Source organism: Phacochoerus africanus, chromosome 16 (genome assembly GCF_016906955.1).
Source record: "Phacochoerus africanus isolate WHEZ1 chromosome 16, ROS_Pafr_v1, whole genome shotgun sequence".
NCBI classification, from domain to species: domain Eukaryota; kingdom Metazoa; phylum Chordata; class Mammalia; order Artiodactyla; family Suidae; genus Phacochoerus; species Phacochoerus africanus.
The window spans coordinates 30,096,304-30,122,603 of NC_062559.1; the positions used below are offsets into that span (position 1 = coordinate 30,096,304).

At 35.3% G+C, this 26,300-nt stretch overlaps 1 protein-coding gene across 7 annotated transcripts in view; it reads left to right on the forward strand.

Annotated features, from left to right (window-relative positions):
* Positions 1-26,300, forward strand: part of TFEC (transcription factor EC) — a 193,585-nt gene that overhangs the window by 147,791 nt on the left and 19,494 nt on the right. The window contains exon 1 of one of the 7 annotated variants that reach the window (XM_047763654.1): positions 14,073-14,153. The exons of the other annotated variants lie outside the window; for them this stretch is intronic. Within the exon in view, the coding sequence (XP_047619610.1) occupies positions 14,088-14,153 (66 nt within the window). The 5' untranslated portion in view covers positions 14,073-14,087. Of the gene's footprint in view, positions 1-14,072; positions 14,154-26,300 lie in introns of those variants that run through there. 7 annotated transcript variants of the gene reach the window in all.

Below are 26,300 nucleotides of genomic sequence, written 5' to 3' on the forward strand. Positions count from 1 at the left end.
ATTCCCTGGTCAGGTGAGGACACTGATTTTTCTCTGCATTTAGGGGAAACCACGGGTTGTACTCTCTGTTCAAGTGCCACTGTATGTAGGGCTGCTGAATGGGCTATACAGCTTCCCATGTGCTTTGGTTAGGTTCTCTGGTTGCACAGGCCAAAGGCTGTATTCAATGATGAACAAAGCTATGATTTAGATTCCCTGCTAAGGTGCTGTGGGAGAAACTGCTCTAAAACCAGGTAAGCTCTTTGTTGCCTTAACTCAAGCTAACTCATGTTTCTTGGCCCAGTACAGCCACTGGCCTTGTTCTACAAAGTATCAGTTATGTCTGCCCTTTGCTCAGCTTGAGTGCTGCTGAGCTGCATAGCTTTCAGGTATTTTTTCCAGCCCTTCTGATCAGATGGGGCCAGAAAATACTTACCACAGAGGGTAGGACTATGTTTCAGCCCCCATGCTTGAGAGGGAGTTGGATTAGTTCCCTCCAAGCTATTCTCAATTTTCCAAACAGCTCTCTGGTTGGGAGGGACCAGGAGTTACCCTCAGCTTAGCTATGAATTAATCTTCCTGCCTGTACTGGGGATGACCTCATGCCTGGCATTGGCTTTGCAATCTGCTCTGCCTGCTCATCTATCTCTTGGCTTGAGTATCAGTGGGCCACAGTTTCCAGGAGTTGTCACTAGCCCTTCCTGTCAGGTAAGACTGGAAGGTACTTTTTACTGTGGGTGGGGCTATGACTCAGTACCTTGCCTGGGTATGAGCAAGTGGGCTCTAAGGGCTGGTAAAATTCCTTCCAGGATCTGAATCACATAGATTTGCATTCTCTCCCCACAGGTTACCTGGTCAAGGTGTGCCTCTGATTTGGTTCTACAGTTGAGCAAAAGTCACTACTTGGGCATTGCAGATACGAACTCAGTCTGACAAGATCTGTGTGCTGATTTTTGCAAATCTCTCCCTGCTTCCCTGTCACAGTCAGATTCCAGATGGCTGGGCCCCATAGATTCCCCTATAGTTCCCATGTGGCTCCCACAGAACAACCCACAATGTTGGATGAGACTGGTTGTCCCCTCTGGATTTTCCTTTTCCACTGGGGGAACCAGTGGCTCAGGGAAGATCTCTCTGCATAGTGTTGTACTTTTCTGGAGGTGGATTGATGTGGTCAAGGTGTAGCTGCTTCTATTCCCTTCTAATGTAGTCTGCCTTGCTCTCTGAGGTGTAGGAGGTGTTTCAGCCTCACCCTCATGCTCTAAGATTCTCTTAGTGGTGTTTGTTCCTGAATAGATGTTAATTGTTCTTCTTGTGAGGGAGAGTACAGTCAGAAATGACCTATGTTGCCATCTTGGTGAAGTCACTCAGATGCTTACATCTTTTAAAGTTCCAAATGCCAGGGAACATAAGGGGATCAGGAGATGGTGACTGTTGCCATATGTTGGTGTTTCTTTCTCCTAAGCTTGTCCTCCTGTGACATCAGGGAATAGTTCATTAATTGAGAAAAGACCCCAGAAATTATAGTTACCACAATATAAATCTGTGAGAGCATCCATAGATTCAGGATTTGAGGGTTGGATTTAGGAATAACTCAGTGAATAAAGGTCTCCAAGACCATCAAATATAAAATCAAAGAAGTTTTTTTATAGTGTAAGTCTTTCCAGTATAAAATTCAATTTGGATTCATGGCACACAGGAGTCTTGCACATTTAACCCTTGCCAACTGACCCAGATTTATCATGCATTTACATTGTACTCTGTGCTTCAGCCATATGGTTCACTAGTGATTTTCACAGTGGCCAGGTTTTCCTTTCTTATACCTTCTCTGCCAACTACTTATTCGGTCTCCATTTGTCTGGATAATTCCAGCTGACTCTTCAAAAATTACCTCAGGTTTCTTCTCTAGGATGCTATCCCTACGACCCACTCTGTGTGGATTAGATGCCTATTCTCTGCATTTTCACAGTAACACCTATATCATGTGGGTAAAAATTGCTCTTATCAGAGTATTTTAATTACTTCTTATCTTATTTTCTTATCTTCTATACTCTCTAAGAGGTCTAAGTTGAAGGGAAGAGAAGAAAATAAGCAAATAATTTTATTATCATGTGGAAAGGGCAATGTATACATAGGGGTGTAGAAGTGCTCTTTTTGTCCAGAAATATGTTAAATAAAGTTGGAGGAAAATGACCAGTAGGGCATTTAGCTAAGTAAGATTGCATGAACAAAGAATAGAAATGGGAACCAGCATGAGGTGAGCATAAAATGAGAGGCAGATGATGATGAAAGGTTACACTAGACAAGCAGGCAATAGACAAATCACAGAAAGGCTGCTACTCCATATTAAGTAATTTCAAATCCTAGAAAGGTTTAAATGTGGGGGCCAGGGTGACATAATCATATTTGACTTTAATATCACTCTGTCAACCATGTAGAAGAAGTCTGGAGGGAGGCAGGGCCAGTGGGGAGGTTATTTCTGTAGTGCAGTGGTGAGAGATGATGAGGCCTTGTATTAGAACATGTTAGAACTAAGGGATCTGTGAGACCATCGTGTGGGGATGCTGTTGACAGATGAATAATCTAGACTGGAAGAAGAGATTTAGACTGGCAGCATGCAGGTGGTACTGAAAACTTGAATGAAAAAGAGAGCTCCTGGAGAACGCAAATACAATAAGAGTAGTGAACCAAGGGTGGGATTGAGGAGATCACCAACATTTAGTCAAAGGTACAGAATTATAAAGGTAAAATGAAAAGATAACTAGTGTGTTCCCATAGGAGTTAATTTAAAGAAGGAGGAAATGATCCACAGACTCAAATGTAGGAACTGAATCTAGTAAAATAAGGACTGATAAACATCTATCAAATTTATCAATCAAGCAGTCAAAGAATCAAAGAAAATAGTAACAAAAGGAATTTCAGTAGGATGGTGGGCAAGAACCATTCTACTTTGAACTCAGAGTTAACAGGAAGTGCAGAAATTGAACTCCTGGGGTGTCTGGGATGGTTGGACAGAAAGATAATAGGGTAAAGGTATAGAGAGTCTTAAAATGAAAACTATTCAGTTGATCTTCCACAGGGGGTCTAGATTGGATCTAAAAGGAAGATTGCATTTGATGAATGAGATAATGGAATTTAAGATTTCAGAAATGGAATGGTTTAGAGGATGACAGGACCCAGGCATGGCCTAGAGAATAGGTAAAGAGAAGGCTAAGTTCAGATTTATTATTTTGAGAGTGGTGAACTAAAATATGCAACTGCATATGTTGATTTATTTTTTTCTTAGATTTCTGAAAGCTGTTGCTGTAAACTTTTTTTAGGTGTACATGTACTTGTTGCTTGGTATTATTTTTACTTTAATATTTTATCTTGAAATTTGCAAAGTCTAATATTAACATTGTTATTGTTGCTCTCATTTTGGTCGTATCTGTGATACATCAATGTCACTTTATTTTCAGCTTTATCAATTGTTTTATTTTAAATGTGTCCTTTACATACAAAATATTACAATAACTTTTAAAAGTCCAATTTGAGTGATAGTTTTTGAGCAGTATATTAATTCATTTAAAGTCTCCTAATTAAAATTAGGATCTAATAGTTACCTTTTCTTGCTTTTTAATTAATAAGCTTTCTGTTTCCTTATTTGCCATCTTTTTTCTATCCTCCATTGGACAGGTTTTCTCTGTCTCCTGCTCTCTCTTTCTCTTTGTTACTCCTAATTTAGGACACATAGTTTTTTCATTTTTTCCATATCTATATCATTATTTAGCAATATCTATATCATATCCTCAAGTAAAAATCTACTTGTCTTCTCACCTTGTTCTCACCTATTTTTCTGAGATGACATTTTTAATATATATCACACACACACATTCTTGTTATTTAGACCACAAACATTTTGTCATTACTTGCTCATTCTCATTCTTATATTTTATATTGATGTTTTTAATTTTATACACTTTCTGATTAGTGTACTTCCTGAAAGAGTGTTTCCTAAAAGTCTTTTTGCTCTAAATCTTCTGATTTATGCCTTTTTATTTTTAAATTTCATGCGCATACTTAAAAGGTATTTTATTGGTTATAAATGCCTAGGTTCAAAATTCTTTACCTCTTAACATTTCCAGTATTATCCATTGTCTTCTTTAACCCAGCATTATTGCAAAGCTTGATTCTTGGTTTTTGTGGACCTTTACTTTTAATCTCTCAAACCTGATAAATATATATATATATATATTTTGTCTTTTTGCCATTTCTTGGGCCGCTCCCTCGGCATATGGAGGTTCCCAGACTAGGGGTCGAATCGGAGCTGTAGCCACCGGCCTACGCCAGAGCCACAACAACGCGGGATCCGAGCCGCGTCTGCAACCTACACCACAGCTCACGGCAACGCCGGATCGTTAACCCACTGAGCAAGGGCAGGGACTGAACCCGCAACCTCATGGTTCCTAGTTGGATTCGTTAACCACTGCGCCACGACGGGAACTCCAAAGCTCTTTTTTTTTTTTTTTTTTGTCTTTTTGCCATTTCTAGGGCCGCTCCCAGGGCATATGGAAGTTCCCAGGCTAGGGGTCGAATCGGAGCTGTAGCCGCCAGCCTACACCCCAGCCACAGCAACTCGGGATCTGAGCCTCGTCAGCAACCTACACCACAGCTCACAGCAACGCCAGATCCTTAACCCGCTGAGCAAGGGCAGGGACCGAACCCGCAACCTCATGGTTCCTAGTCAGATTCGTTAACCACTGTGCCACGATGGGAACTCCAATATTTTCTTTTGTCCTTGAGCCTCATGCTTTCCATACTTGTTATCTCCATTTTTATTTTAGTCAAAGTATTGTGTTCCTTTTTAGTATTTCATAATCTTAATTTATCACTTTTATAATGCTTATTCTGCTGATTTGTAATTTTTCCTTTGTCTAATCTTTTAAATTATGGTTCATCTGATATAGAATGTTGTGTCTGTTATCTTTCTTAAAATAGCAACTAGATTCCAAGTGACTAATTAGGAAGATTTGTTGTGAAGCAAAGTTTTGGGTTAGATTTTAGATATTAAAATCAATTTAGGATAGTGGAAGAGCCAGCATCTCCAATAAATAGGGGAAAAGATAGTCATATAGATAGGTGACAGAAATGAGGGAAAGAGGTGTTAAAGGCAAAAGCAGAGCCTCTAAGGAGGATGAACTTTTATACATAGGAAAGAAAGCTTTCCTTCTAGAATAGGAGAAACCTGTGCATGATTATAGGCAAGAGGGGAAAATGAGAGGTGTAAGACACTGAGTAATTTATGATGTAAGCTTCCAGAAAGAAAAGGAATAAATGACGTGTAATTTTTACTGAAACTACCAGAAGTGCTCTAAAATAAACTACTTACCGTAAATTATATTTAGCATCATTCTTCCTTCAGGTGTTCTTCACACCTGCTCAAAACTAATTTGTTTCTTTAATGGTGGAATTTGAATGAAAAAATATGAAATTAAAATTGAGTTTGGTAACAATCAATAATATACTTGAAAACTTTCAGAGACTAGAGGAATCAAAAGAACAAAACATGCATATTTATTTACGAGATCCTTTAAAGATCTCTGAATGCACATGAAATAACATTTAAAGTCCCAAACAGAATCTAGAGATGCACTCTGGAGTATGGTACCCAAAGGACATATTTTAAAAATTTAATTCTAAATTAATTCAAATTCAATGCAATCTTTAAACATTGAATGAAATAAAAAATTCCACATTCTCACTATCTCACTATCACTAAGCTTACATCATAATTTAAAAATTTTGTTAAAGAGAATATAATGGGAGAGAAGAGAGCCAGAACTAGGGGGAGGGGGATAGAGAGAGAGACACATACAGAGACACAGAGAGAGAGAGAGATGAGATTTTTAAAATATAAGCTTCAAAATTTACTCCAGCTGAAGTAGAGAAGGAAAGGAAGGCTATTTTAGAAAGGAGTTGAGAAACAGAGTAAAAAGGTGATTTAAGTAAGGATTATAGAGTCAGATTTCCAAAATTTCAATTCTGCCTTTGTGCAGCTATATAGCCTGGAACAAGTTATTTAACTTCTTTTTCTTTCTTCATCTGTACAGTGGAGATAATGATAGTGTCCACTTCATATTAGTGTTGTGAAAATAAATGAGCTGAAGTATGCAAAGCATTTGGAACATCTCCTACCACATCTCTTGTGTTATATGTGTTTGTTACCATTTAAGGAATCTGTAATTGTTGTTGTTAATAGTATTGTTATTATTATTATTAGTGATTATTAGGAAAAGTTGGATTTCCGTGTAGGTTATACCCTGTGGATTAATTGGCTAAAGTTCGACCACTGATATTTGAATATACACCTGTAAGATGCTATCAAAACATTTTAAAAGAAAAATAAATTTTGTAGGAAGTATTTTCTATACGTGCTAAGTGTATGAATCTGGCTCGAGGTATTCATGATAACCACTCTATTCATGCAGATACTGATTTCCAAGAGACGAGCCCAGGGTGATTTGCCCAGCCATCACCTGCCAGCTGGTAGAAGGAAATGCAAAGGAAAGAAACACAGATCAAAGAGTGTCAGGATTACTTCGTTATAAATTCTAAAATATTCTGGGTTTGATACACATATAACCTTAATTTAAATATTCTAAAAAACCTTTTAAAGATTGCTAAAATTTTTCTCTCTGAATTCAGACTGAAGCACAACTTTTATCATTATGCACAATATTCTAAATGTATCATATTGTGCTAGATAGAGGAAATTATTGAGGATATAATTGATATGGTGTCAAGTTTTAAAGAGGAAGGAACAGACTCTCCTCTACTAATGCAAAGAAGATTAAGTGTTTCCAGACCTGAGGAGATCAATGAGATTGAAATAAACAATAACATCTGATGATAAGAAATTTCATTTGATTAGTAAATAGTGTTTTTTCCTGTACTTTTGAAACAGGCACAAGATAGATAAATAATATTTGAAAATATTTACTGGTGCAGAAAAAAGATAGATAATTTTATTGAGGAAGATAATAGGGCTTGTCCTATCTATCTATCTATCTATCTATCTATCTATCTATCTATCTATCTATCTTCTACCTAATCTCTATAAACATTTTTCTATTTATATATCTAATCTGCTATAGCATTTTCTATGAGTGATTTTAATCTTCAGATTTCTCATTTATACCCTTTATACAAGGGTATATAATAAAAATTGAATGAAATACCCTTTATACATGGGTATATAAACTCTTTCCATATATTCTAAAGGGGTTTTTTTTTTTTGGTATATTTGTTTATAAAATCCTCATGACTTCATGGCTAAATTAAAACATTTTTGCCATGTCTAACAGCTATCAGACTCAGAGGCTCTATACCATACAGAGGAAAGAAAAAATTATAACCATGAAAAAATATAGCTTTACTGCTGAGCCAATAACCAAAGGTTAAAGATGACCTGAAAAAAGGTAGATCAGGCCTCATGTTACTTTAAGACATGTAGACATTGTTCTATGTTGAAATCATAAATTCCTGGGAAAATATGCAATGAAAAGATAGTATCTTATCTCCTATTTGATTGCCATTGCCTTCTCATTGTTCATTTATTGATTTCTAGAAATGAATCTATAAAGGGTATATAAACTCTTTGTATACATTCTGAAGGGTTTTTGTTGGTTTGTTTGTTTATGGTTTTAGACCTTTCAGAAAATATGAGAAAATATAGGAAAGATTGTAATTTGTTACTTTAAACATTTCATTTATGCAAGTGAATTCTGACTATACCGTGTAGTGTAGATACTGTTCATAAGTACATCAGCAGATGCTGAGTTGTGTTAATGTTAGTGATGGATATTTTAAATCTAAGACTTTAAGAAGAAAATGGAGAAAGCATCTCCCATTTCTTTATTAATTCCCAATACACTATGCAAAGGAGAATTATCTCTTTTCTTTTCTCTGGTGCAAAGGACCTCTACTTTATAACAAGTTACTAATGTTAGTATTATCTGACAAAGATCAAATGAGATTTGAAATCTAGGTTTTTTTTGAAGATTTTTTTTCTCTCTTCAGATTTCAAGTAGCAATGTTATAGGAAATTGACTAATTCTCCAGATAAATGTTATTAATGCTAAGTTTTCCCCATCTAATTCCACAGCATGAGATTGCTTTTTTTCTTAACTAGTATTCAACTTTTGGGTTTGAGGAAATATTAATTTCCTGCAATCTTTTCTTCCTTGTATGTGGTACTTACTTCATTGAATTGCATATTGAAACACTCTCTTTGTCAAATTATCTTACTTGTTTTGTAGAGGCTGCATAGACGGCTTATTTGGTAGGAACTAGCGACAATGGCTGTTGGGAACTTGCCTTTTATATACAGAAGGTACTTTTGAAAAGAAAGATAATACTGGCCTATCTGTACTTATATAAAGATGTATTTACTATTGGCCAGCCAACAATCATTGATAAATCTAGATCTACATATAAAACAAAGCAGTTCAATTAGTCAAATATTTATCCAATACTTATTACATGCAAAGCATCATACATACACTATAGGAAACTAAAAATTGAATGAGACACAACTGACATATTAAAAGACTCATAATAATGAGACCATGCAGTGAGGCACACCTGAGAGGCAAGGAGGGAAAGAATACGGGTCTTGGTGTTAAACCCAAATCCTAATCTAGATATTGTGTAAGTCATGTAACGTCTTTCACTTCACTTTCTTCTTCTGTATTATGAGAATAATTAAAAATAGTTCTCGCCAAAGCTATTTTTATGTTAAATCTCAGTAGACTACTTGTATATACATTTTTTTTTCTTTTTTAGGGCTGCATCCATGACATATGGAAGTTCCCAGTCTAGGGGTTGAACTGGAGCTGTAGCTGCGGCCTATGCCACAGCCACAGCAATGCGGGATCCAAGCTGCGTCTGTGACCTACACCTCAGCTCACAGCAACACGGGATCCTTAACCCACTGAGCAAGGCCAGGGATTGAACCTCCTCTTCATGGATACTAGCCGGGTTCATTAACTGCTGAGCCATGACAGGAACTCCTATATATACACTTTAAATACTAGTCAGAGATTTACCCTGGAGTTCAAGTAAAGTAGAAACCATGCTAAATTGGTATTATTTTTGGAAATGCTTTAGGAAAAGATGATGTTTGAAATATAGTTATGAAGGAAGGTTAAGATTTTAAGAGGTAGACATGAGGCAGCATAGTATCAAGTTGAGAGAACAAGTTAAGGTTGAGCAAAGAGATGTATCAGAATAGCTAGTAGAATAGAGATAGGAAATTCTGAAGGATTTTTATAGTTCATGTGGATGAAAATAAAGACTTAGATTCAGAAGAATGCTTTGAGTAAGCATATTAGCCAGTGAACTTTCAGCTGTAGATCATAGAATCTGGTTCATACGAGGTTTAAGTATGAAAGGAATTTGTAGTTTCATGTCATCCCATAAATTCCTAAGTAATACGGTATATAGACATACCTCCTAATTGCCTTGTTTTCTTCTGTTCTGGCTTTATTCTCAGCTGTTGAGCAGACTATCATAGCCTATTCCTAGCCTTAGCCCAGGTATTTCTGACAATCCTTCCTTGCTAACCCAGATTTTTTTTTTTTCTCAGACATCCACTCCTTTGCAAGGAAGAGGAAACTTCTGATTAATTTAAGCCAACCCTGGTGTCCCCATTTCCTTGCCAGAGATTGTTTTAAGGATGAGCTTGTATTGCAACTCTGGCATGTCGAGCAGGTTACTGGGGTCTTTAGGAATTTTCTTCAGGCTTTAAAGGAGACCCAAGAAAGAGAAGGTTTTGCCTGTAGTTGTAAGACAATGTGACATGTAGTCATTTTTTTGCCCAGGAGGTAAATAAACTGAGGAGAAACAAAGGAAATAAAGGGAGAGGAAAATCCAAGAGGAATGCAAAGAAATGTTGCTTATATGCCCCTGGATAATTCTTTACCTATGGATTTAACACATTATGTAAGGTTTTTTCTTTACTCTATAAGCTAATTAATTGTGTCAGGATTTTCTGATTGTCATAACCAAATACATCCTGGTGGATACATTTAGTTAGGCTTAAATACTTAAGAGGAGAGCTTCTTTTTCACTTTAGTTCCAGTTAAATCCTTTGTGTAATTCTTTTTAGAACAATTTCTGTCATATATCTATCCCTCAGCCAATTTTTCTTGGTCTTGGGCCTATCTTAGCCTTGTGGATTGAACAGCTCCACACAACAAATTACCTAGATTAAGAATGAGAATGAGGAGAGAAGGAGTTGTTACCAAAGTAAATGTAAATGAATCTAGAGAGGCTATGCCAACAGATGACCATTATGGTAGGCTTCAAAGGTGAAGATATTTAATAATAATTATTATTATTTATTTCTCATTATATCACAGGTATTTTCTAAGTATTTCATGTATATATCTCTAATTTTCACAGAAATTGCCAAGTCTCAGACAATCTATTAATTGCGTTATCAGTCACTTTGGGGTTCTTTGGCTGTAACTTAAGCAGAAAACCTTGGGTGTCACTTAGCTAAGGTTTATCCCCAGACCACTGTATATAGGCTTAACTAAAAGTCATGTTTTAACATCTATTGGTGGAAAGCTTGGAAGCTGCTGAGGTGTAGCTTGGACCACTTGTAGTGGTCCTTCAGATTTATGCAGGTTGAATAGAACAGTTCAGGGTTTTCACAGATCAATTTAGCTCAAGTTTTTCTGACCTAGAAATGAATATTGAATGATTAGTGACTAGACTCAGAATAACTGAGCAGAAGTTATCTCTTAATTTCTATTTGATCAAGAGAGCTAAACCACCTGTCAATTAGTTCCCTTACTGCAACGACTGTTTAACGTTAGGATTAGGGTTAGGGTTAGGGTTTGGACTGAAGAGAACCAAAGTTCAAGAAACATTCTGCTAGATCAGGTGTGCCATCAACACCTTAACTTCTCAGATTTTCAATCTCCTTAGTATCAATGATTATTTTTCTCCTCCCCATCCAGCCATCCCTTCACATGATGATACTCTAGATCTTATTATTATGTATGTCTCTATCCTGTAACATCTTTATTTCATACTTTTTGACCATTACATTCTATTTTTTTTAGTGCACCTACTCTAGTGTTATTACTTCACCAATTACTCAAGCTTGTAGAGACTCCAAATTAATTGACTCTATTACTGTTTCAATTACTATTATTTCCCACTCATGATATTTTGAAAATTTCTTCCTTAATCTATTCTTGGTCAAGCACTGTAACCATTTCTCTTGCAAACACTCTTAACATGTCCCAATTTTTCTTCATTTTACTCTCCTCACAAAGGCCCAGCCCTGACTAAACTTAATTTTCATCTTATTCTACATGTTCACCTGAGCTGCTGACTGAATAAGATTTCATCACATTGCTCATAGTACTCATCTCCAGGACATTAACAAAATTTCACAGGGGTCTTCACTACTACCTTTCTTGATGAAAATTCTCAAATTGAGACAGTGTTATTATACCTTGTCTTCTTTCCTCAAATCTCCACCATCTCCCATCCATTCTCCATTTTCTAGCATTCTCCATTTTCCAAGAGAAAATATATGCAATCAGATTAGGAATTACTCATTAACATTTCATCACAAATTCTACCAAACCACCTGCATCTGTTTTGATTTTCTCTACCATTCTTTCTATTAGAAAATAATTGTTACAGCTCATAATCTAAACCCAGCCTAACTGCTTTCCTAGATCCTGCTAGTTCTTACCTTCTTAAGCACTTTCCCTCTTTAAATAGCAACTTCTCCTATATCATTGGTCCATTCTGATGTGTTGAATGATAACTATCAGGATTACACTTGTCTTTACTAAGATTGCCTAAAAATGCAAACAAATCAAACAACTCCCTCTGAATAAACTTCCTTTCTGCTACCATACTATTTCTGACTCCACTATTCCCCCCAAACCCTCTCTGTGTTTCCACTTAAACTCTGCTTCCATTTTTCTCTCCCATTCTCTACTCTCCAATACAGCAGTTGCCTTTACAATTCTAAAGGAACTCTTAAAACCAACCATTACCAAAGCCAGTAGTAAATTCTCCATTCTTACCAAACCTGGTTTCTCTGTGGCCTTTGCTATATGGTTGGCCACTCCCTTCTTCTTAAGATATTATCTGGAATTTTGTGCTACCATGTTTTTGGTTTTCTACCCATCTTGCTGGTCCTTTCTCCTCTAAGAGACATCTAAATGCTAAAGTGTCCCTAGGCTCAGACTTCAGCCCTCTTTTCTCATATATCTATATATATTTTTTGGTGATCTCAAGCCTTCTCTAGCCCAGCTCTCGCTCCTAATGCTAGACATATATCTACCGCTACCTTAACACCTTTCGTGCTTCCACAAGACTTCTCAAAATTAACGTGACTGAAAAGAAGTTATTGTTCCCTTCACTACCCATCTAAGACTATCCTCCCTCAAAAAAAAAAAAAGATAATTTTTCCTTCTCTCTCTTACTCCCACACCCCCATATTTATCAGTATGTCCTAATTAACAGCTAAGACTTCCTGAATCTCACAGCTTATCAACTCCTCTACTACAACCCTTTTCCAGGCTATCATCATCTCTCACTTAAACTTCAGAAACAGATTGTAACCTAATATTTCTGCTAGTTCTTGCCCCTTTACAGCTGTTGATCACACAGCATCCAGAATGATCTTCACAAAGCAAAAAAATCAGATCCTGTTGTCACTTTCTTAACATTCTATTAGCTCCCTGAAGTCCTCAGAATGTAATCCAGACACTTCACCATAGTCAGCACTTCCCTTTAACTTTATGCTCTGGCTTTGATAATCTTTTTCCTTTTTGAACGTGACACACGTATCATTTTAGGACTACTAAACTTTCTTTTGGGGGCTTAGAATGATGTTGTCCCAGATCTTTGCATAACTTTATGTCTTTATGTCTTAGATCTTTAGTCAATACCAGCTTGTCAGAAGCTTTCCAAATCACCCTAGATGAAAGACCCTAGCCCATCACTCCCTAATTCAATATCTTATTTAATTCCCTCTGACACTTAGGATTAGAGTTACAAAAATTATCTTGTTTATTATTTTATTTACTTATTTATTGTGTGCCCCCATGCCTGGAAAATAAACTCCTTGAATCTGACAATTTTGTCAGTCTCGTTCACCACTGTGTCCTTAAAGCCTGAAAGAAAGACAGTTATTTTTTTCTCAGAACCTGGCACAATGCCTAGCGCATCATAGGTGCTCAGCAAATGCCTATAAAATAAATACTTTAAAATTCACACATAATGTTGGAAAATTATTCCCACTATACATTAGCATTTGGGAAATTTTTAATGGTAAAAATCAGCAGCAATAAGGATAAGAACAGTAATAATTATTATGCCTTGGGTACCTGCTGTGTGACAAGGATTGTATAAAACATTTTCATGAAAAATTTAATCATCAAAACAAACATATGAGATAGAGACTATTATTACCTATTATGATTTTACAAATGAGGAAAGAGGTTTAGAGAAGTAACTCACTCAAGTTCATACAGTAAGCAAATGACAGGATAGGGGTTGAATCCAGTCCCATATGACACCAAATGCAATAATCCTACCCATGTTGTATTGGCAGCCTCAGAAGGGAGCCATTTCATAGAACTGTAGAATCTTAGGATTTGAAGGGACCTTAGCCTGATCTGATCCTCTGCCACATTCCAGCCAAAGGATTCCTAGCCTCTGAGTCTAGATCTGTCTCCCTCCCTTTGATCTTAGTTTCATCCCTTCCTTTCAGAGTCATAGTTGTGCACAATAACTCATTTCTTTGATCATAGATGGGTATTTTTCAATCAAGTGTCTGTAAATGCTGGTGGCATTTGGCAATCTCAGTAAACTGTTATAGTTCAAGACTATTCCAGAGACCAGTTCTGAGTAAATATTAACAGCCCCCTGTGCTTGGTTGGAACTTGAAAGGACTGGATAACACCCACAAGCAAGCTTTTGTCAATCACAGTCTAAACCAGATTAGTCTTAAAGTCCAAGGAAGAACCAAAGTTCACCTTAGAAGTTTCTGCACAGCTCTCCCAGTTATTGTTTGCAAGTGTAAGGAAAAGAAAATGATGAAGGAGAAAGAGAAAACCATTGCTATTGTGAAGGTTATAGAAACTTCAAAGTTAAAACTGGTGAGCAAGTGCATTTTGGAATTCTTTCAATGTTTGGAGATGAAACCACCTTAAATACTGAATTTAAACTTTATAAACTGATAGTCAATGAAATAAGGTATGTAGAAGTTGAGATTTGAAAAGCATAAAATATAATCTATATTGACAAGCTTGTTTACTTACAAGATAGTTTTTAATGTTCCAGCTACAGTAAACATACTTTTATAATTTATTTAGTTTTAAAATTGTTGAAAATAATATTGTATTGTGACCTTTTTATCAAAAAGTGAGAATTTTATTAGTTATTTGTTGCAGTTTATACATTAAATTGCTGTTCTTATTACTTTAGTACTAAATAGATTATATGTATATAAAGTGTATGATGCAAAAGCATTTATTATGTTACCATTCTGTTTTGTGTTTTATCTTTTCTATTTGCGTTATTAGCCAGCTGGCCAAGGACAGGAATCTCCCACTCCCGCCCAACAGATTATTTTTATTCACTTAAAATAGAACAAAAAAAATAACTCAGTGGGACTTCTCTTTTCAATATTTATCATTCAAACCTCATAGCTCTGCTTTAGAAAATAAAATAACATTAAAGAGAGATCAATTGTGTGTGTCCTAAAACTGGAAAAATCTAGTTTACTATGTTTAAATGAATAAATACACAAAAGGAAAGAAAATAATCTTTTAAATGCCAGTTTTTATGTATGCTTACATTGTGTGATATATGCTCTCCTACAGTGTTCACTCTTTATTCCTGAAGTTTATCTTCTTTCTATGCCTAGAGTTTTTCTGTCCTAAAAGTCTCATGCTCAATTTTGCCATTTTGAGTTCACAATAAATGTATTCAGAAAAAAGCAAAATAGAGGATCCAAACAACTAAAAATTTCCCCTCACTTTCCTATGAAATTTACATTAAGTATTTCATATAGATACAGACATATAGATATCACACATATATATAAGTTTAGGATTTTTTTTCTTTTTAGTAGGTTCCCAGGCTAGGGGTCAAATTGGAGCTATAGCTGCCAGCCTACGCCACAGCCACAGCAACGTGGGATCCAAGGCATGTCTGCACCCTACACCACAGCTCATGGCAATGCCAGATCCTTAGAGGTGGGGGCATTTGAAATGCAGAAAATAGAAATGGGAAAGAAAAATATACTCTTTTGGCTTCCAACTTTCTTGAGTTTTGAAAACATTTCTTACCGTTAAATGTGTTAAGGTAAGCACCATTCTCTGATAGGATAGGTAGTAAAGAATCTAGCCTCTGTGTTAGACTGACCTAGGTCGTAGTCTCAAAACCTTCTATTTATTACAGCTGTATGCTCTTGAGATAACTTTTCAAAGTTTTAATTATTTAAGTTTAAAATGGTTACTATGAGACTTACCTCATAGAGTCGTTATAAGGATTACTTGAGATACTGCTATTTGTTTTTACCATGAAACATGCTCAGGTTAATGTCTGGCATATAATGAAGACTTAGCTGTGACATTGCATGAATATGTTATGATAATGCTTATTATCTTCTAAAAATTCTCCATATATGGATTCATAGGTTCCATGTAGCAACAGATTTTCTTCCCACCTCCTCCATCCACTGGAGTGGGAAATCTATTTTTGGAAACTGTGGCATAGTCCACACAGTATGTGGTGATGGGAAGTCTTTCAGAACTTGAGAGTAGTGATAACTAATGTTGACCAGATAATATGGGGCCATTTAATGAGACTTTAAAATGCTAGACATGTTTGAGCTTAATATAAAGTTAAAGGGGAAAGATTTAGATTTAGGTTTTTGCGTTGGGAGAGATCAGAAGAAAGTTGTATTTTTAAAACACAGGTTGGTCTGAGGGGAGCAGTTAGGAACTAACTGAGAGAGATGGGAGCACACTGGATGGAGGGACATAATTTAGGCTTAAGCCCCTGAAAATCTTGAATATGAGAATAAAGAAGAAAATTTAGACTGACCAATGATTTAAAAGAAACTATCATAACTGGGTGATAGATTGGATATAGTATATGGAGAGGGAAGAACCCAAAATAGTCAGAGAAAACATATGTTGAATTTAGGTCAGATCACTTATGTACTGTATTTGGCCTCCTAAGAGTGAGTGGTATATGAATATTTCTACAATAATTTTGGACTCAAATTGTATTTTCTGATAGAGAAATGCTGGTTTTAAAAACAGGCAAAGCTATATTTTTCTAGGGTTATTGAAAGTTATTGTCCTCTCATAAAGAATTTTATCTCAAAAACAAAATTTTATCTCAAAGAATTTTATCATAAATGGGGTTGAATTTTATCAGACGCAGTTTTTAATCTACTGAGATGATCATAGAGGTTTTTTTAAAATTCTTTTAACATCATATAAAGTATATTTATGGGACCCAATTTGATTATGGCAAGTTATCTTGTTTATACTCTCTTGAATTCAAATTGCTAATAATATTTTGCCTAAGATTTATAGTCATTGATGAAATGGGACCGCAATATTTTTCTTTCTAATGTTTTCACACAGTTTCAATCTCAGTGAATTGGAACATATTCACCCCCTCTTGTCTCTATTGTCTGGAAATGTTTGTACAAAATTGAGATGGTATGTTTTTTGAAAATGTGACACTTTTGCCCATAAAACCATCTAGTCGAGATCTTTTCTTGTGTAATATGTTTAAAGTTTGTTTTGATTTCTTCAATAATCATAAAACTATTCAAGTTATTAATTACTTGTTAGTTCTACTAAATAATATTTTTCTAGAAATTTATGTATTTTTGCCAAAATATTCACAATCATTGGAAAATTATTGTAGGTAATCTCTCATCATTTTTAATTGTAAAATGTGTATAACATAAAATTTGCCATTGTAAACATTTTAAACTCTACAATTCAGTGGCATTACATAGATTTATAATGTTATACAACCATTACCACTATACATTTCCAGAGCTTTTCATCTTCCAAATAGAAATCTGTACCCATTAAACAATAACTTTCCGGAGTTCCCGTCATGGCGCAGTGGTTAACGAATCTGACTAGGAACCATGAGGTTGTGGGTTCGATCCCTACTCTTGCTCAGTGGGTTAAGGATCCGGCGTTGCTGTGAGCTGTGGTGTAGGTTGCAGACGCGGCTCAGATCCCACGTTGCTGTGGCTCTGGTGTAGGCTGGTGGTTACAGCTCTGATTCGACCCCTAGCCTAGGAACCTCCATATGCCACCAGAGCAGCCCTAGAAAAGGCAAAAAGACAAAAAGACAAAAACAACAACAACAAACTTTCCATTTTCCCCTACTTCCAGCCCTTAGTTACTCCCATTCTCCTTTCTATTCATATAAATATGACTATTCAAGGTAACTTGTGTCAGTAGAATTATACAATATTTGTCCTTTACTATCTGGCCTAGCATCTTTTCACCTAGCATAATGTTGTCAAGATTTATATGTGTTGTAACATGTACTTCATTCTCTTTCTTGGCTAAGTAATATTCCACTATAAGTATAAATGCATTTTATCCATTCATCCACTGTTGGATATTTGGGTTATTTCTGCTCTTTTATTTTTGTTGCTTTTTATGGCCGCATCTGTGACATATGGAGGTTCCTGGGCTAGGGGTCCAATCAGAGCTACAGCTGCCGGCCTATGCCACAGCCACAGCAACATCAGATCCAAGCTGCAACTGTGACCTATACCACAGCTCATGGCAATGCTGGATCCTTAACTCACTGAGAAAGGCAGAGATCTACCGTGCAACATCATGGTGCCTACTCGAATTCATTTCCATTGCCCCACAATGGGAACTCGTGCTGTTTTTCTATTTAATGTTTCTATGAACAAAGGTTTGCAATTATCTGTTTTCCATTCTTACTGGTATATACCTAGAGATATGAATTGCTGGTCATGTGCTAACTTTATATTTAGCTTTTGAGAATTATTGTGCTATTTTTCATGTCTTCACCATTTCACATTCTTAACAGCAGTACACAAGAGTAACATTTTCTCCACATCCTTGTCAACACTAATTTTCCTTTCTTGTGATAATAGTCATCTTAATGAGTGTGAAGTGGTGAAACAAGGTGGTTTTGCTTATTTCCCTAATGACCAGTGATGTTGAGTATCTTTTAATGTCCTTATTGACAATTTGTATATCTTTTTTGGAGAAATATCTATTCAAGTTCTTTGTCCATTTTTAAAAATTGGATCGTTTTTGTTGTTTTTGTTGAGTCAAGGAGTTTATGTAGGCTAGATATTAATTCCTTAGCAGATATTTGATATGCAGTAATGTCTCCTATTTTGTGACTTGTCCTTTTACTGTTGATAGTGTCCTTTGTTGTACAAAAGTTTTAAATTTTGATGAAGTCTAATTTACCTTATTTAATTTTGTGATTGCCTGTGATTTTAATATCACTTACAAAATCATCACCAATGCCATGTGTTGCATCTCACACTGTTTGAACCCTTGACCAAGAACTTCCACATGCCATGGGCCCAGCCCCCCCTTAAAAAAAATCATTACCAAACCCAATATCATGAAGATTTTCTCTTATGTTTTCTTCTAGGAATGTTATAGCTTTATTTCTTATGTTTATGCCTTTGATCCATTTTGAGTAATTTTTGCTTATATTTTAAAATGAGTCCAACTTCATCTTTTACATGTGGCTATATAATGTATTCAAGATCATTTGTTGAAAAAACTGTCCTTTCCCCACTGAATGGTCTTGGCACTCTTGTCAAAAATCATTTGACCAAATATTTGAGGAATAATTTCTGGGCTGTCTTCCCTCACCATATGATTGTCTTTATGTCAGTACCATATTGTTTTGATTATTGTGTACTTTGTAGTAAGTTTCAAAATATGGAAATATGAGTGCTCAAACTTCATTCTTTTTCAAGATTGTTTTTGCTACTCAGTGTCCTTTGAAATTCCATATAAATTTTATTATGGATTTTTCTATTTCTGCCAAAACCACTGTTAGGATTTTAATAGGGATTGAATTGAATCTGTAAAGTATTGAGTAGTATTGTCACCTTAACAATATTGTCTTCTCATCAAAAAATATGGGATATCTTTCCATTTATTTATGTCCACTTTAATTTCTTTACTATTTTTTAGTTTTCACTAAGTCTTTTTCTCCTTGGGTAAATTTATTCTTAAGTATTTTATGCTTTTTCATGTTGCTGCAAATGAAATTAATTTCTTAATATCCTTTTCAGATTGTTCATTGTTAGTGTGTAAAAATGCAACTTACTTTGTATGTTGATTTTGTATACTGCAACTTTACTGCTGAGTCATTTAAAAATTTCTAAATATTTAGGAAGTCAAGGACTCTATGAAATGTATGAAATTTTATTTTGAAGTTTGGCTTTGTAAAAAATATTTATTTATTTTTTTGTTAAAGTATAATTGATTTATAATATAGTGCCAATTTATTCTGTACAGTAAAGTGACCCAGTCATATATATATACACACACACACACGAATATAAATACATATATATATATATATATCACATTATTTTCTCATATTATCTTCTATCATGTTCTATCCCAAGAGAATGGATATAGTCCCCTGTACTATACAGTAGGACCTCATTGCTTATCTATTCTAAATGTAATAGTTTGCATCTACCAACCTCAAACTCTGGTTCCACATCATTCCCTTCCCTCACCCCACTGGCAACTACAAATCTTTTCTTTATGTCTGTGAGTCTATTTCTGTTTTGGGGGGATTGTTTCACTTTTTAGGGCCACATCTGCAGCATATGGAAGTTCCAGGCTAGGGGTCGAATTGGAGCTGCAGCTGCCAGCCTATTCCACAGCCACAGCAACACCAGATCTGAGCTTCATCTCAGCAGCTTGCAGCAACACTGGATCCTTAACCCAATTAGTGAGGTCAGGGATTGAATCCACATCCTCATGGATACTAGTTGGGTTCTTAACTTGCTTCACCACAATAAGAACTTATGTTTTGTATTTAGGTTCACTTGTGCCGTATCAGAAGCCACATATAAATGATATCATATGGTATTTGTTTTTCTCTTTCTGACTTAACTTCACTTAGTATGAGAATCTTTACTTGCATCCATGTTACTGCAAATGACATTATTTTGTTCTTTTTTATGGCTGAGTAGTAGTCCATTGTGTTTATATACCACATCTTCTTAATCCACTCATCTGTCAGTGGACATTTAGCTTGTTTCCATGTCTTGACTCCTCTGGACAGTGCTGTGATAAACGTTGAAGTGCACATATATTTTTGAATGAAAGCTTTGTCTGGATAGATGCCCAGGAGTCTATCTCTGGTTCATATGGTAATTCTATATTTAATTTTCTGAGGAACCATCATACTTTTTTTCCATAGTGGTTGTATCAATTTACATTCCCACTAACAGTGTAGGAGGGTACCCTTTTCTCCACACCTTCTACAGTATTTGTTATTTGTAGACTTATTAATGATCATCATTCTGACTGGTGTGAGGTAATACTCATTGTAGTTTTAATTAGTGAGGTTGAGCATTTTTTCATGTGCCTATTGGTTATCTGTATATCTTCTCTGAAGAAATGTCTATTTAGGTCTTCTGCCCATTATTTGACTGAGTAGTCAGTATTTAAATATAATTCCATATGTATTTGAGAAAAATGTGCATTCTCTAATGTTTAGATGTAGAACTCTTGACATGTCTATTAGTCCAAGATTTTTCTTTTATTGTTCAAATATGTAACATTACTGATTATATTTGTCTATTTAACTTTTCAGAAACAGGAAGAAATGCATTGAAATCTTCTTCCACATTGGATTTGTTAATTTCTCTTTGTAGTTCAAAACATTTTGTTTCACATATTTTGAGATTATTTTATCAAAATTTATTTTATGAACATGCATGCTCATAATTGCTGTGCCTTTTTGGAGAATTGAATAATTTTTATTATATAATGACTATCTCCATCCTTAATATATTTTTCTAATTTTAAAGCCTATTTTCTTTGATATTAATATAGGTACTTCAGTTTTCCTATGGTTATAATTTGCTGGACATATCTTTTCCCATCCTTTAACTTTCAACCTTGTGTGTCCCTTTACTAAGTAGCTGTGTCTCCTATAAGCTACATAGATCTAAATATTGTTTTTTTACCCAAATTATCAACCTTTTAGCTGAGAAGTTTGACTTATTTACATTGATTATTTGGGTTAATATATTTTCACCTGTTTCATTTTATTTTTTTTATGATAATATGTCACATATTTTAATAATTTTTAGTACTTTTTTAAATTACCACTTTAACATCCATTTCCTTATACTCCATCCCAATCATAATGATATTATCTAATTTTAATACTGTTATATGGTTGCATATATTTTTTTCTTATTAAAACTTTACCTGTGGCATATGGAAGTTCTTGGGCTAGGTGTTAAAGCGGAGCTACAGCTTCCATCCTAGGCCACAGTCACAGCAATGCTGGATTTGAGCCACATCAATGACCTATGCTGCAGCTTGGGACAATGCCAGATCCTCAACTCACTGAGTGAAGGCAGGGATTAAAACTGCATTCTCATAGACACTATGTAATGTTCGTGACCCACTGAGCCACAATAGGAACTCTGGTTATGTGTTTTTAAAAATATTTTATTTTTAATTATATTTATTTTTTTCCATTATATCTGGTTTACAGTGTTCTGTCAATTTTCTACTGTACAGCAAGGTAACCCAGACACACATACATGTATACATTCTTTTTTCTCACATTATTGTGCTCTATCATAAGTGACTAGACATAGTTCCCAATGCTATACAGCAGAATCTCATTGCTTACCCATTCCAAAGGCAATAGTTTGCATCTATTAACCCCAAATTCCAAATCCATCCCACTCCCTCCCCTTCCCCCTTGGCAACCACAAGTATATTCTCCAAGTCCATGATTTTCTTTTCTGTGGAAAGGTTCATCTGTGCCATATATTAGATTCCAGATATAAGTGATATCATGTGGTATTTGTCTTTCTCTTTCTGACTTATTTCACTTAGTATGAGAGTCTTTAGTTCCATCCATGGTGTTGCAAATGGCATTATTTTGTTCTTTTTTGTGGCTGAGTAGTATTCCATTGTGTATAGATACCACATCTCCTAAATCCATTCATCTGTCAATGGACGTTTAGGTTGATTCCATGTCTTGGCTATTGTAAATAGTGCTGCAGTGAACATATGGGTGCATGTGTCTTTTTCAAGGTACGTTTTGTCTGGATATATGCCCAAGAGTGGGATTGCTGGGTCATATGGTAGTTCTATATTTAGTTTTCTAAGGTACCTCCATACTGTTTTCCATAGTGGTTCTACCAATTTACATTCCCACTAACAGTGTAGAAGGGTTCCCTTTTCTCCACACCCTCTCCAGCATTTGCTATTTGTGGACTTATTAATGCAGGCCATTCTGACTGGTATGAGGTAGTCCCTCATAGCAGTTTTGATTTTCATTTCTCTAATAATCAGTGATGTTGAACATATTTCCATGTGGTTGTTGGCCATCTGTATGTCTTCTTTGTAGAAATGTCTATTCAGATCTTTTGCCTGGTTATATGTTTTATTTTATTTTCAGTCTTTGTTCCCCTCTTCTTTTTTTAGCCTACAACCACTCTACCAAGATATTTGATGGCTTTTACTTATATATCATATTTATTTATTTATTTGTTTGTTTATATTTACTCTATCCAAAACTGTTTTCCATGTTTGTCTATAAGCATTTTTATACCTCTAAGAAAAATTTTTGTCATGGCCTCATATGTGGATTTATTTGGGCCAGATATAAGACTCTGTGTCTTAAGTTCTTTTCTTTAACCAAGTACTGATTTACTTTCTTCTTTCATCCATTTTGCTATTGAAAAATTTTATATTAATAAGTTTCTCATTCCTTTAACATAATCTTTTCTTTTTTTCTTTAGGCTTTTATATTTTTTTCTCTTTATCATTGCTGCTTCTTTTTCTTCTTTCTTCTTTCTTCTTCACCACACCTGCAGGATGCAGAAGTTCCTGGGCTTTGGGTTGAACCTGGACCATACCAGCAATCTGAGGCACTGTAGTGACAATGCCAGATCCTTAACTCACTGAACCACAAGAGAAATTTTACATATTCTTAAATTTAACTTGGGTTTTTCCTATCTTTCTTCTTCAGTATTCTATAGGACCTTTGATTTTCAACTCAAAATAAAACAATAATAAAATAAAATGAGATAAAATAAAAGACTTTAGTCCTTTGTTTAGTGTTAATTCTAGGAAATTCATCTCCAGTATGTCTTTAAATATTTCCTTCCTTCCAATTTTATTTCTCTCTCTCCCTGAGACTCCTAATGCCTATTTGTATTTTAGTTTTAATAATTGTATTTGCCATACTGATTAGATTTTCTTTCATATGTTTTATTTCCTGGTCCTTTTCTTCATCCTCCTGAGGGATTAATTTAATTTGGTTTTAAAATTTACTAATTTCTTTATTTATTTCTCAGTGTATCCATTATGCTATTTTTCCATTTTATAGTTTTCTTTTTTTAAGTATTGTATTTTCATGTTTCCTATGTCTGTTTGATCACTTCAGCCATTTTTATGATTCCTTATTCTTTTTTTTTTTTTTTTTGCTATTTCTTGGGCCGCTCCCGAGGCATATGGAGGTTCCCAGGCTAGGGGTCGAATTGGAGCTGTAGCCACCGGCCTACGCCAGAGCCACAGCAACGTGGGATCTGAGCCGCGTCTGCAACCCACACCACAGCTCACGGCAATGCCGGATCGTTAACCCACTGAGCAAGGGCAGGGACCGAACCCGCAACCTCATGGTTCCTAGTTGGATTCGTTAACCACTGCGCCACGACGGGAACTCCCTGATTCCTTATTCTTATTTTATGGTATAAATTATTACAAATATCTTCCTTTGTTTTAGAATGTACATTAATTTACATTAATTAATTTTTAAAACTTAGTTTCATGTTGTCTTTTACTTTTTATTTATAAAATTTTTCTTTTGATGTTATTTCTAACACTCCATGTTGTTTAACTTTTAAAAGTCATTTCCCTCAAATGTTTTGATATTTTGACATGTGAACTCATTTTTTTTTATTCAGTATTGGCTACTGTGAAAGGTAAAGTATGTGTGGGAAGGCCAGTTCCCAGTCCATTTTAGTCTCTATAATCTTGGTAGGTAATTGTGAATAAAGTATAGGGTAGAGAATCTTAGACACCAGGAACAACTGTCAATCACTTCTCTCACTTCAGAGCAACTTTTCAGATCAAGAGTTCACTTTTTTCTACTGGGCAGAAGAATTGTTGTGAGGAGTATGTTCTACTTTATTGGAAATATTTTATATCAAATTCTTTATTAGGAATTCCCGCCATGGCACTGTATCCAACTGCAGGGGCCTGAGTACCTGTGGAGGTGCAGGTTCAATCTCCTACCCAGTGCACTGGGTTAAGAGATCTGGTATTGCCACAGCTGCAGCTTAGATTCAATCCATGGATCAGAAATTTCCATATACCATGGGTATGGCCATGAAAATTAAAAAAAAAAAAATCTTCCTTAGACGTTTTTGAAATTTGTGAGTTTGTTTCTAATAATAATGTTTCCCTATTGTTATGTCAATCATTTTGCTTTTCTGAAAAAGTAATCTATTTTTAACCAGAATAACAAATATTTCTTCATAAAACATCTATCTGTTGCCTATTACCCTGTAAAATAAAGCCAAGACTTAGACTTTAATATCTAAGTAACTTATGCCTTTGACAAAAGTAGATATAATTTTGCTTTGTAAGCCTTTCCCAATGTGTATGCAATCTTTAAATTTTCACTAACATTGTATTCTTATACCTTTTAATGGAGAAAAGGCTCTTTAGATTACATGAAATGTATTACATAGTTTGAAATTGAAACCAGTTGTCTAATGATATTCAAAAAGCGATTAGCCATTTACATGAAATAGAGTAGTACCTACAGCATAAAATTAAATAGGATATTAATCATTGTGCTTCCAGGCATAAATTAGACAATAATCAAGGTCAGGAGATGTAATACACCCACAGTTAAGCAGGATTAGATTCATTATCAAAATTCCAGCCGCATATCTAAGGAAAAACGCATTGGGTATAGTCTGACCAGGTAATATGGACCCAGTGAAATGCGCTAGTTTGGAAACTATCACTTTATTGCTGTAGTGCATACGTAATATGGCTCCTTTTCTTCTTAAACACTTCTGCTATTTGTCACAGCTGCATTGAAATCCATCTGAATATAAGTTCTTCTGAGAAAAGTGCCCTTTTCCTAGTTCCCCTTTCCTTCTCTCTAACTCCTTGTCTCATTGTTCTGCACATCCATTATGTTTCTTAAAGGCGTAGTGGAAATGTACAATTCAGGTTGGTGATACCTTTGCTTATAACCATTAGGACTTTCAAAATAGATCTTGGATACTTAAATTTTATGAATCTAATCACATATTAGGGAACCTTCTACTTTTAGGATTTCTTCCTAATTGTATCATTCTGATATTAATACTCATCATCTATTTAATTTGACCAACTTTGTCCCTGTTGCTAATTTTCAGCTGAGGAAATTGAGAAAGAATAAATGTGCCATTTAAGTAGCTCCCCTTTAAGACCCAGGAAGCAAAAATACATTTTAAAACAATGAATTTACATAAAATAAAGATGAGTCGTAATAGAGTAATGAAAATAACCAATATATGAGAACATATATCAGAATACCATATGCAGTCTATAATGTCCTTATTGATATGCACATACACTTAGATATTAGCCTGATTTCCATTATATTTTCAAAGTTTTTTCCCTTCAGAAATATATAATATTAATTATATATTTTAGTAGATTATTATGTCAGTGACTAATTTTGGTCCTCATATGTTCTTTTTTTTTTTTTTTTGCCATCTCTTGGGCCACTTCCGCAGCATATGGAGATTCCCAGGCTAGGGGTCTAATCAGAACTATAGCTGCCGGCCTCTGTCAGAGCCACAGCAATGTGAGAGCTGAGCCACATCTGCAACCTACACCGCAGCTCACAGCAACGCCGGATCCTTAACCCACTGAGCAAGGCCAGGGATCGAACCCGCAACCTCATGGTTCCTAGTTGGATTCGTTAACCACTGAGCCACGATGGGAACTTCTAGTCCTCATATGTTCTTT